Genomic DNA, 12,491 nt, shown 5'->3' with positions numbered 1-12,491 from the left:
TTTTCTGGTTTTTCAACCAAGGATTTTTGTTTTGCATTCAATCTATTCCTACTTCTGCTGGCTCTTTCGTTGACTTTCAAAAACATATTGACTCGTTCCAACTTGTCCGGTTGTAGTTGTATTGTATCATCCAACTCAAACTCAATCTCTTCGATCCAGCTTCAAGTTGACCCGACAAAACTAAGTTGTCATTTAGTAATTTTTTTTTACAATTAAACATATTTTATTTATCAAGAGTTGAATTATTAATCAAATTAAAAAATGAAAAAAACTTTTACAACTTACTTTTTCATTTTAGTGTTCAAAATTTCGCATTAGTTTTTTAAATATTGATAAAAAATATTTAACAAAATAAGAAATTTAAAAACAGTGTTTTATAAGCTTCATTTTTTTTTTCCTTATTAAAAAATTGGATAGCTTTCAATGGCAGTGAATAGAGTTGATATAATTTTTTGACTCCGATGGATATTTGAATGATTGATGAGATTAGGCGATTTTCTTCCATAGTTGGTCAGTCAACGGAGAAAGTGATTGATGGTTATAACATTTTCTCCCACTTTCATATACCAAAAATTTCTCCCTTCTGCCACATCTCGCTTCAGCCTTCAATAGTCCTCTCTTGTAAAAAAATAATTCAATTTTTTTTAATTAGAATTTTCTTTTATCCTGTCACAAATTTTAATTACGTAAACTACGTGAATTAAATAAAGATAATGTAACCGACCGAACATCTTAATTTTTTTTTTTTCACAAAGAGCACGATGGACACAAAATAAGGATAGAACGGATAGAGCTAAAAAAAACAATAAGATTTTAGCCAAAAATAACATCTTGGGACAAAAATGGGTATAAAAAATTGTTTTTCTTATATGACATAAATATTTTATATGAGTCTACGCCATGTTTACCAATTCATATACAAAATTGGTGTAATTGTAATGAAATTCCTTTTATGGATCAATCGTAATGAGTCTCAATATTGAACGTAATTAAATTTATTTTGATCATATTTATTAAGTCATTTTGGTAATCTGATTACGATTGAAGTTATGCTTGCACTTCAAGTTCGCGAGCACGGTGGCACCATGCTCAATATTGAACGTAATTGAACGCATAACAAAATATTACAAAACTACGCTTAGTGTTTAAACAAATTTAGACCCAACAACGGTGGCACCATCAAGTTCGCGAGCACTAAATTTTTTTAAATATCTTGACTATTTAATTCTCTCATTCTTTTCCTCATCATCCGACCGTTCAATCACCAACAAGTATAACATTTCAAGTTATTGTACTTCATTAACCATTCATTTCACTCTTCAGTCCAACTCCCATTTTTTGTTCATCATTGTTTGTTTAGGGCTTAAAAAATCTTTATATGTCTTGCAATTTTCTTCAATTTGTATTCCATTTGGATGTCATTAGGTACTTTGCATGTACGACATTGTTTGGTATCATTGTATTTATCACTTGTGTGGCCGATTGATATTAATGCCTATGTTATCAAGTGATATTTTCTGCATATCATTGTCTTTTATCATTACCGTTTTTGTTTAGGGTCAATCGGTAACGATAAGTGCAGTGATAACAGGCAGATAGTTAGACGTCGATTCAATGCAGCGAAATCTATTTGGGAGGCCAATCAATCCTACATGGACTATAGTTTTTTGGGTGTATAAAGACTAAAAGCTTTTTGATGTGATGTTGGGCCTGCTTCTTGTTGAATGAATATTAAAAGACCAAATGATGAATACTGTGGCCCTACTTTACTGATCCAATTCATGAGTCCAAGAATTTTAACCCAAAATGAATTTGGTTTGGTACATTTTTTGGCTATTGTTTGTCTACGAACTTCCAGCTGATGTGCTCCACGTGGTTGCTCCACTAACCCTTGCCTAATGGAAGTGAAATGAAAACATTTATCCTGATGGGATTTTACAGAATTAATTTCTTTCTCACTTTCGTTCTCTCTTTCGATATTGTAGAGATTCTTCTAACCCTAATCTTTTTTTTTTTTCGTGCGACTGCTTGAGTAAACGACCAGCGATAAAGAGCATGCAATCTTGTAGAAGAAAGGAGGAACAGGAGTTCTACACAACGATATACGTGGTACGACAAATGATGCCTACATCCACGAGAAGGAGAAGAGATCTTATTCAAGAGCTAAGTCACATTTTTTTTTTTTTACATATTTCAAGCTTTCTTGAAGCCTTTTTGTATATTGTATGCTACGAAATTTATAAATGATGAGTACTTATACTATTTTCTGATACAAATAGTTACAATAAAAAATTGTAAAAAGTTAAAGAAATGTGAACAGTTGTTGAATATGTTGAATGTTTGAGCTTATTTTGTTCAAATCACCACCTTAAGCTTAACATGCAAGCTATTCTCTTTCCAGATTTGACATGTCTTCACCCTTTTTCAAGAAGTTGGAAGCCGATCTGACCAAAACAGTTTTCTAGCTTGAGTTTGGACATAGTTTTGGTAAGCATGTCTGTTGCATTTTCAATGGTATGAACTTTAAGCACTTTGACTTCTCCTTTCTCTCTTCTGTCTCTTACAAAGTGATATTTAATATCTATGTGTTTGGTCCTTGAATGATATTGAGGGTTTTGGATAGGTGAATGGAACTTTGGTTATCACAGTAGATCTTTACTACTGTTTGATTAATACCAAAGTCCTTCATCAACCCCTTAAACCATAATGCTTCTTTTATTGCTTCTGATAAAGCCATGTACCTTGCTTTTGTGGTTGACAATATTGTGATTGACTGTAAATTTGCTTTCCAACACAAAAAATTAGGACCAAATAAGAATAGATAACCTAGTGCTGTATGATAGGTCTGGTCTAGTAGATATCATTAGGTACATTAGACTCCCTACTGCTTGATGGTATGGAATTGATTACATTTGAGTCAAATTTATGTTTGTTTCTTTTGTTGAATTTTCTGAGGAAAGTTTAAAATGACTAGCAATAGGTATAGTGACTGGTTTTGCATTAGACATATTAAATCTGTTAATTACTTTTTCACAGTAGCTTAATTGACTAATGGTTAGAGTTAAGGAAGCCCTGTCTCTTTGAATTTCAATCCCAATGATCATTTTAGACTGACCCAGATCCTTCGTGTCAAATTCTCTCTTTTGGAGATTTTTAACATGAAGTATCCTCCTTAGATTTCCCTGCTAGTAGCATATCTTCAACATAGAGTTGTAGATAGACTTTGTACTTATAGGTAGTTAAATTAATATAAGAACAATTATCGTAGGAACTTCTTTGAAATCTAATACTCTCTATGTAATCATTAAACCTTCTGTACCAGAATCTAGGGGATTTTTTAAGACCATATATAGATTTTTTTAGCTGACAGTATAGGTCTTCCTTCCCTCTTTCTTCAAACCCTATAGGTTGAACCATATAGATAACCTCTTCTAGATTCTTCCACTAGCCATAACCCTCCTATTGAAACTGAAGAAGAAGAAGAGGAAAACTCAATCCTAGCAGTATTAGGGCTATTAGGAACTTCATAAGTTGTCTTTTCTTTTTGCATAAACATCTTCTTCTTTTTTTTTTTTCCTGAAAGTGACACCTTCTAAAAACCCAACAAACATACACTTTACCGCCCTAGACTTTAGTTTCCCCTGATTTTGGTGAATATAGCCAATACATCCAAATACCCTTAGATTTTCTAGGTTAGGTAGATGTGTGGTCCATTTTTCTTCAGGAGTTAGAAAGTTTAGGGAGGAATGAAAACACCTATTTAAGTTGTACACAGTATAGCTTGCTGCCTCAGTCCAATATTTTTCACTAAGGATTGCATTTGAGAGAAGACATCTAACCCTTTCCATGACTGTTTTTAGTTTTTCAAATACTCCATTATGTTGAGGAGTGAATCTAACAGTCTTATGCCTAGTTATTCTTGTTTCTTTACATAATTTGTTAAACTCTTCATTACAAAATTCCAATCCATTGTCAGTTTGTAGGTATTTATTTTCTTTAGAAGTTTGCTTCTTTATCATGAGTTTCCATTCCTTAAACCTATCAAACACTTGGTCTTTAGTTTTAAGGAAGTAAACCCAAATTTTTCTAGAGAAGTCATCAGTAAAAGAAAGTAAATACTTTGAGCCACTTAGGCTAGGTGTCGGAGCTGGATCCCATAGGTCAGAGTGTATATAGGATAGCTTTTGTGGTGTGTTGTACTTTAGTGAAACTTTTCCTTGTGGCTTTTCCTAAAACACAGTGTTCGCAAAATATTAGATTTTCTGATAGACCTTTAGGTAGAATCCCTTGTTTAGATAGGACTTCTAGGCCTTTAGTACTAATGTGAGATAATCTTTTGTGCCAGACATCAGCCTCTGTGATCTCATTTGTGGTGGCAACATATGCCCCTATCATCATTTCAACTCCTTTGACCACAAATAAGTCATTTATCTTTTCCCTAACTAATATCATCTTATAATCCTTTAGTACCTCAAGGTTTCCTCCTTTATCTATGTACTCACACTCAATTGCACCAAGCATACCTAAGGAGATTAGATTTCTCTTAAGAAGTGGAACATATCTCACATTCCTAAGGAGTTTAATAGTTTCATCCTTAAGTTTAATGGAAATAGAGCCAATGCCTTCTATCATACAGCCTTAGTTGTTTCCCATATACATCATTTCTCCTTCAATTTCTTTAAAGGTGTTGATCCACGGTCTCATCGAGGTCATGTGTTAGGTGCATAAAAAATCCAGGACCCAATCATTTTTTTCTAGAGGATTTACATGGTTGGATTTGTCTAAAGTTGAGGCTAATGCATTTGAGTAGATAAAGGAGCCTTCTAGAACAGATGCTTTGGGCTATTTGCCTTTTGACTCCTTTTCTTTCTCTTGGTTCTTTCTTTTTAGGATAAAAATAGCCTTTGATTAAATGTCCTTTCTTTTTGCAAAACTTACATTTTCTTTTTTGTTTAGACTTATTATCATCTGAGTTATGTGCTTTTCTGTCCTTTGAATGATTTTGTTTGAAGTTTCCTTTAGCAAATAATCCTTCACCACTAGGATGATCCTTTCTATCAATCTGTAACAGCTCTCTAGTTCTTAGGGCTGAAATTATAGTATTTGTATTTATACTGTCCCTTCCATATTTTAGAGCATCTTTAATTTCTTTATAGGGTTTAGGTAAAAAGTTTAGAAGCATATAGGCCTCATTTTCATCACCAAGTTTTTCTGCCAGAGTTTTAAATTCAGCAACAATTTTCTTGAACTCATCTAAATTATCAGTTGAAGTTTTTTATGAATCCATTTTAAATGTAAAGAATTTCTCCCTAAGGTACATCTTACTAGGAAGATCTTTAGTAGCATATAACTCTTCTAGTTTAGTCCATATCCTATAGGCAGTTTCTTGATCTAAAACTTGTTTAAGGACACTGTCACTAAGGTTTAGAACCAACGTACCATAAGCTGCAAGCTCCCAGTCTTCTTTTTCTTGGGCTGTCACAGTAGCAGGGAGTGATGATGGCTCAAGGAGGGCTCTGTGAGCTTTCTGCTGATCGAGAATTGCCTTGATTTTAGCCTTCCACAGGCCAAAATCTCCTTTGCCATCAAATTTCTCTACTTCGAATCTTACTACTGACATATTTGAATGAAAAACTTGAATCTTGAATCTTTAAGAACTGCAATCTTGTAAGTCTTTTGCTTTGATACCACTTTGTTGGGCCTGCTTCTTGTTGAATGAATATTAAAAGCCCAAATGATGAATACTGTGGCCCTGCTTTGTTGATCCAATTCGTGAGTCCAAGAATTTTTCCTCAAAATGAATTTGGTTTGATAGAGTTCTTGGCTATTGTTTGTCCACAAACTTCCAGCGATGTGCTTCATGTGGTTTGCTCCACTAACCCTTGCCTGATGGAAGTGAAATTAAAACTTTTATTCTGATGGGATTTTATAGAATTAATTTCTTTGTCACTCTTGTTCTCTCTTTTGATATTGTAGAGCTTCATCTAACCCTAATATTTTCTGTTTTTTTCGTGCGACTGCTTGAGTAAACAATCGGTGATAAAGAGCATGCAATCTTGTAGAAGAAAGGAGGAAGAAGAGTTCTAAACAACGATATACGTGGTTTGGCAAATGATGTCTATATCCACGGGAACGAGAAGAGATCTTATTCAAGAGCTAAGTCACAGCTTTTCTTTTTACATATTTCAAACTTTCTTGAAGCCTTTTTGTATATTGTATGCTACGAAATTTGTAAATGATTAGTACTTATACTATTTTCTTATACAAGTAGTTACAATAACAAACCGTAAAAAGTGAAAGAAATGCGAACAGTTGTTGAATATGTTGAATGTTTGAGCTTATTTTCTCATGTGATGTAGACTTCTCCAATGAATATGCAGGACCATTGGATGTTGTCGGTGATCAACATCATGAAGGGAGAAATATTTTGTATACGGTTCAATGCTTACTTACATCAATATACTAGACCTGAAGATGAGTAAGGAAAGTCTCCTCTCATAAGCCTTGGAAGGACAATCAAGTTAATACAAGTATATATAGAATAGCAATACATTGGATTGCAGGATTTTTTGTTGAAATACTTTTGGAAACAATTGTTGGAATTAATTAAATTAATTCTTTAATGGGTAACAATTTGAGTTCTTAATTATACCATGGTTAGAATAAAAATGATTAATATATAGTTGCATCGTTGACCTACTTCTATGTCTTGGGTTTCTTCTTTTACATATCCATGCGTTTCTGTCTCCCTAATCCCTTCGATGATTTTTTTTCACATCTTCTTTTAGCTTTACATCTATACCTTAACTTTGTCTTCATCTCCATCTTTATCTTCAATAGGAATCATAAACTAAACGCATGTACATCTTCGTGATACTTCACTGGAGGGGTTTGGCTTATCAATAACTTAGAGATTGTAACATAAGTTCTATATGAACTTTGAATTATGGAATTTGGGTCTTTGAAATTAGTTTTACCTTTTGTTTTTAACTGAAATTTTAAAATTATTATTATTATTATTTGTATTTAGATCCTTCACTACGACAATTAAAGTTTTTAATAGCATTTTAAGATAGATTTAATTATAAAATGCTATTAAAAAGAAGCAAAATAAATAAATAAATAAATGAATCGTGGATTAAAAAATTAGGTCGCGTGTGCAGGAAAAATTTCACATTTTTCTTCAATCTGTAATCTTTATTCTTCTCAGTCTCCTTCACTTGAGAAGCTTTCCTAATTTCGTTCGACCAAACGTTTCTATCTTCGCCATCTAATTTCTCATTCACTATCATTGACAACTTCACCATTCTTCTTCTGTTTTGCATATGTCCATTCACTTTCTCTCTCATCGTTCTTTTTTCATTCTATTCTAACAAAGACTACAAGAAATATATCTTTTAATAGCATTTTGTTATAGTTAGTCTTATAAAATGTTATTAAAAAAGAGGGGAAAAAAAAAAAAAAAAAGCGAAAGGGCTTAAAAATTAGGGCACCGTTGACATTTTCAATTTTTCATTCTTCCGCCTCTTCGTTTGAGCGTTTCTTCAGTCTTCCACCTTTTCATTCGAGCGTCACGCTCATCCCCTTCATTTCTCTCATGTCTCTTACATTTTCGGCATCGTTGTTCTCTCTCAAGGCTTTTCCTCTTCATTCCTTCTCCAGTCTTCTTCTTCAAACGACTTCATATCATCATTCTCTTCGCTCCTTCATTCATCCTCTCCAACTCTGCAGAGCTAGTCGTTCTGTAGGCAACGTTTACCACATTCGTGGAGCAATGTAAAGCAGTCAGCTACAATATTCAGGCACAATGTGAAGGACATTCTTCACCATAGGCTTTGAGAAGAATCTGCCTTCAAGTTTGTTCCTTCGCTCTTAGTTCACTTGTTTTATTCGTGTTCATCTTTTCATTCTTAAAGTTGTATCAGACAAGAAATAGATGGTCATAACAATGGTCTTTGATAGAACCACATTTAGTGTGTTGTGTGTGCAATTTTTCTTTAAATGAAATGAAGGAGATTGAATGTGTGTGAGGACCTATCTTGTATTCTTCATCTCTCTTTTCGAATCAGTAAATAAATTATCTGAATGTCTTCTACCATGAATATAGGCTACAAAACTGAACCACTGTAATGTTGAACGTATTGTATTTTGCAAAACTTACTCAATTTTAGCAATCTTAATATTTTCATAGAGCAATTGTCTCTCAATTTTGTAAAATTGGCGTTTTCTTTTCGTGGTATTTTTAATGTAGCAGTAATGTCATGTTAGGGAGGTATTATTGAAAATGTAAAGGCCCATGTTAGAGAGGTACTATTGAAATGTAAAAACAAGAGGAGACAGAATAAGAATAAAAAGAGATTAATTATTAAAGAATGTCATGTCTACAATGCATAATTTGTAAATAAAATATAATATCAACAGAAAAGAAAGTCCCAAGATTAAAATACGATCATAAGCAACTCTCCGGCACAAGTACTCCAATACTGGATCCACCGATATTCTTGCATGAGGATGTTGTTGTCTTGTTCTTGTATGTGAGCTTGATGTCTTGTAATTGTATGTCACTGCATGGATTGCTTGGACTACAATCAAACGTCATAGCTTCAATTGTTGCTGATGTTCCTTGTATATTTCTATATGTCACTCCACTAATCTTCACTCCAGAACTCTAATAAAACAACACGTATATAACACAAACAAAATTGAAGATTAATTCAGTTTATTAAATGACTACTATGTATATAAGCAAAGATTAAATAATTTAGGCTCCATTTGGTAATCTTTGATTTTTTTTCCTTAAATTAAACCTAGAGATACAATATTTCCTCTTCTAAATTTTTTCTTTGTTATATACTTTTTACCAATAGTTTAAAAATTAAGCCAAAGTTTAAAAAAATAAAAAATAAAAAGTAGTTTTTACAAACTTGTTTTGTTTTAGAATTTGATTAAGAATTTGCAAATTACGATAAGAAATGAGGAGGAAATATGCTTAATTTTTAAAAATCAAAAACAAAAAATAAAATGGTTACCAAATGAAATCTTAATAATGAAATCAGAGAAAGAATAAGACCACAATTCAATTTACCTGAGAAGGACAACCTTTGTTATTCGGACAATAGTTTTGGTCAATTAAGATAGGATTCTTAACATTCTTCATGATGATATTTTGAAAGAGAACATTTTTGACAAAACCATTGCTAGCCGTAGGCCATGTCTTTATCCTCACACCATTGTCGGATCCAATGAAAATTGCATTTGTCAATGTTACATTCTCAACTCCATCTTCATTGAACTCTTTCCCCAAGCTACCAATGCTGCATGCATCAATTGAAATTAAATTGAATCATATTCTTTTTTATTACCTCAAAGATAGTTAGAGTGGGTAAATGTAATTAAATTTGTCACAACCCATCCGTTTAAGCTTTTGGATTAATCACATGAATATTTAACATAATCCATATTTTCAATATAGATTACCTTACACCATGGCCGGGCCCACATTTGACATGACTCATAAGTAGGCTCTTTGTTCCATCTCCAATGGATATGCAATCATCTCCGGTTTGAAGCGTACTTCCAGTGATCGTCACATTAAAAGACGACTGGACATGAATTCCATCAGTGTTGGGGCTTTGGTCGGGTGCCATTACCTTCACATTTTTAACCATTACATTTTTGCAGCTGTTGATTACAAGATGAGTTTGTTGGCTGTTGATCGAGGTTATTCCACTGACGTAAATATTGTTTGCCCAATTAAATGTCAATGACTGTATTTCATTAATATATATAAGAGATCAGCATACAGATGTGATGTTAGGACGTATATAGATATTAAGCTAAATTTGATTACCAAAAAAGAAGACAGAAAATGAGTATAAAGCCATAAGTACTTTGTTTAATGACATACCCTAGCTCCAACTGGACACTGTTTTCCAGCTTTCTTGCAAGCCCAATACCCAGCGCCCTTTGCATCAATGTTGCCACCAAAGAAAGAAACGCCATCAACTTTGATGAACAAAATCCAGTATCCAGAATTTCCGAGGGCACGATAATCGAGAGGTGCGACGAGCGTGCCATTTAAACGGAAGGTAATATGGTTGTTACATGGGCCTCTAAATGTGATGGGGGTTAGCAAGAACCTTCCCTTGGGGACGTTGATGGTGGATGGAGTGGAGGAGCTACAAGCCGATGTCCATGCCTTCAGAAATGATTTTGTCGAGTCGGTTTTCCCGTCGCCTTTTGCACCAAAACTAATCACATTGAAGCTGCCTGCACTGGATGTTTGTATCAGCAAATACAAGAAGAAGAAGAAGAAGAAGAAAGTGATGGAGGATGTGTTAGCCATTTCTTTGTTTTTTCTTTTTTTTGGATATTAGATAATAATAAAGAGAGAGTTTGTGAGAGGCAATGGGAGTTGGGATTCGTTTATTTATAGTGTCCTGTCAACAATATTATGCTTCAATATTTGAGTATTAATTAATTTAATTTAGCTACTAAGCATGAAAGATGAATATGCTACGCTAGCGGCGAGTTCTTAATATCTCATTTGTTTGCTTTATTATTTTGGCAGCTAATGATTTTTTAGTTATAATACAATACCATGTATCCTCCAATATTTAATAATTCGAAATTTATAATTTAAACAATTGAATTGAGTAAAAAAAGAGCTTCCATCCCATCCAATCCAATCCAACTAAAAAATATTTGGGTTAGATTGATTCATCTTATTCGTACTTTTCTTTATATTTTTATTCTAAAAATAAGTAAAATTTAGTTAGTTATATCAACAAAATTGATATAAATATTAATAAATTGCTATACAAGTATAATGCATCTAATTTTAAATTTGGTATATCACTTTACACATTTTACTTGAGTGAGAATTGAAATCCTAATTTTAGGTGGCTGAAAAGCCATCCTGTATTTTAATTAGCAAAATCTTCATTGACTTTTTGGAGTTTTCAAATCCAGTGATTGGGTTGAGCGGATTTTTTTTTTTTTTTTTGCTATATTTGCAAGATTTAAAAATAAAAGATAGGAATGTAATTTTATCAAGTCTTGTTGCCATTGTTGCAAGTAATCCTTATTATTTTATTATTTATCTATCCATTGCAATTCCTTTAAATTGTTGCAAACCTAACTGAATTGGGTCGAAACCGAAAAGGACCAAAACTTCCATAAAAGAATAAGAACGAGAAAATCAACTACTTTTTAAAGAAGCATGGATGGTAATTGGTGGCATTATATCTAATGTGCTATATTGGATTCACCTTTAAGTTGGTGGAAAAAATATTTAAGTACTATCTCGATTGCACCTATTTTGTGTATTCTCAATAATTTATGAATTTTTTCACCTAGCAATTCTTTTTTTTCTAAATTAAATTATTTTTATATTTTTTACAATACATTAAGAGAGGTGATAGGGACAACTACTCCTCTCAAACATCATTCATCGGCTAACTCCTTTTCACCGAGCATACCTCGAGGGATGGTTAATTCAGGATCATGACTCTCCTTCTCATCGAGCATAAGACGAGGCATGGTTAATTCAGAGTTTGCTCTGATACCACTTGATAGGGACTTACCCTCAAAATATCTCTACATTGGTATGATATTGTCCACTTTGGGCATAAAACCCTCATGGTTTTGATTTTGGTTTCACCCCAAAAGGCCTCATACTAATGGAGATAGTCATCCTCACTTATATACCCACGATCCTCTTCTTATCTAAATCAATGTGGACCTTTGGTCGCATTCCCAACAAGAGGAATGTATGAATAGAGTGAAGCAAAACTCCACCTAGTCATTCATTGTCCTCTCCCATGAATACTAAGCACTTTATTTACAATACAAAGATAGTCCATTCTCGGGCCAACTCACACTCACATAGGTAGCAAAGTAATTAATGAACGACAATATGTGGATATTCTAAGTTACATCTTAGAGACTTACCTATTACTGAGTATGGAAAAGAGATTAATAATAAACACAATATTTTAAAATTATATTACCTCACGAAAATTGAATGGTAGTTATGCATGTGGTAGTGCCTTGGCTTTCAAGGTACATAAAAAACAAAAAACCGTATGATTGGCCTTTTCGATTTAATTTGAATACCTATCGACCCAGATTATCGTTTATATTATTTATTCTTTATAAGAGATTGAAAATAACTGCAGTGGTATTTAATCTTCAAACGTTGTCAAGTAATATAATATATTATAGAATGTGATATTATCTAACAAATATGGATAAGCAATGATATTGTGGTTGTTGTATACAGAGAATAATACTAATTATTTAAGTAGTAATCAAGCAAACATAAGATTGAATCAATAACCAATTTCCGTCGAAAAGAAGAAGCATAATGAAAATGCATGAACTTTGCGGCTATACATCAAGACTTGGCGATTTTCTCCCATTTGAATCAAACCACCGCATATCAGCCGCCAGCTTTCTTAGCATATCCAATTGCTTTTCATTTGACTTTA

General features: G+C 33.0%; 1 protein-coding gene across 1 annotated transcript; it reads right to left on the bottom strand.

Moving 5' to 3' along the window:
• Nucleotides 1-8,449: 8,449 nt before the first annotated feature.
• LOC120078656 (polygalacturonase-like) lies at nt 8,450-10,345 on the bottom strand. Its single transcript, XM_039032948.1, has 4 exons — nt 9,908-10,345; nt 9,478-9,767; nt 9,086-9,314; nt 8,450-8,668 (listed from the first exon to the last, which is right to left on the bottom strand). Exons 1-4 carry the CDS (start codon nt 10,343-10,345, stop codon nt 8,450-8,452), a joined length of 1,176 nt encoding a protein of 391 aa, XP_038888876.1.
• Between the last annotated feature and the right edge of the window lie 2,146 nt (nt 10,346-12,491).

Source organism: Benincasa hispida, chromosome 5 (assembly GCF_009727055.1).
Source record: "Benincasa hispida cultivar B227 chromosome 5, ASM972705v1, whole genome shotgun sequence".
NCBI classification, from domain to species: Eukaryota; Viridiplantae; Streptophyta; class Magnoliopsida; order Cucurbitales; family Cucurbitaceae; genus Benincasa; species Benincasa hispida.
This window is presented reverse-complemented; position numbering and strand designations above follow the sequence as displayed.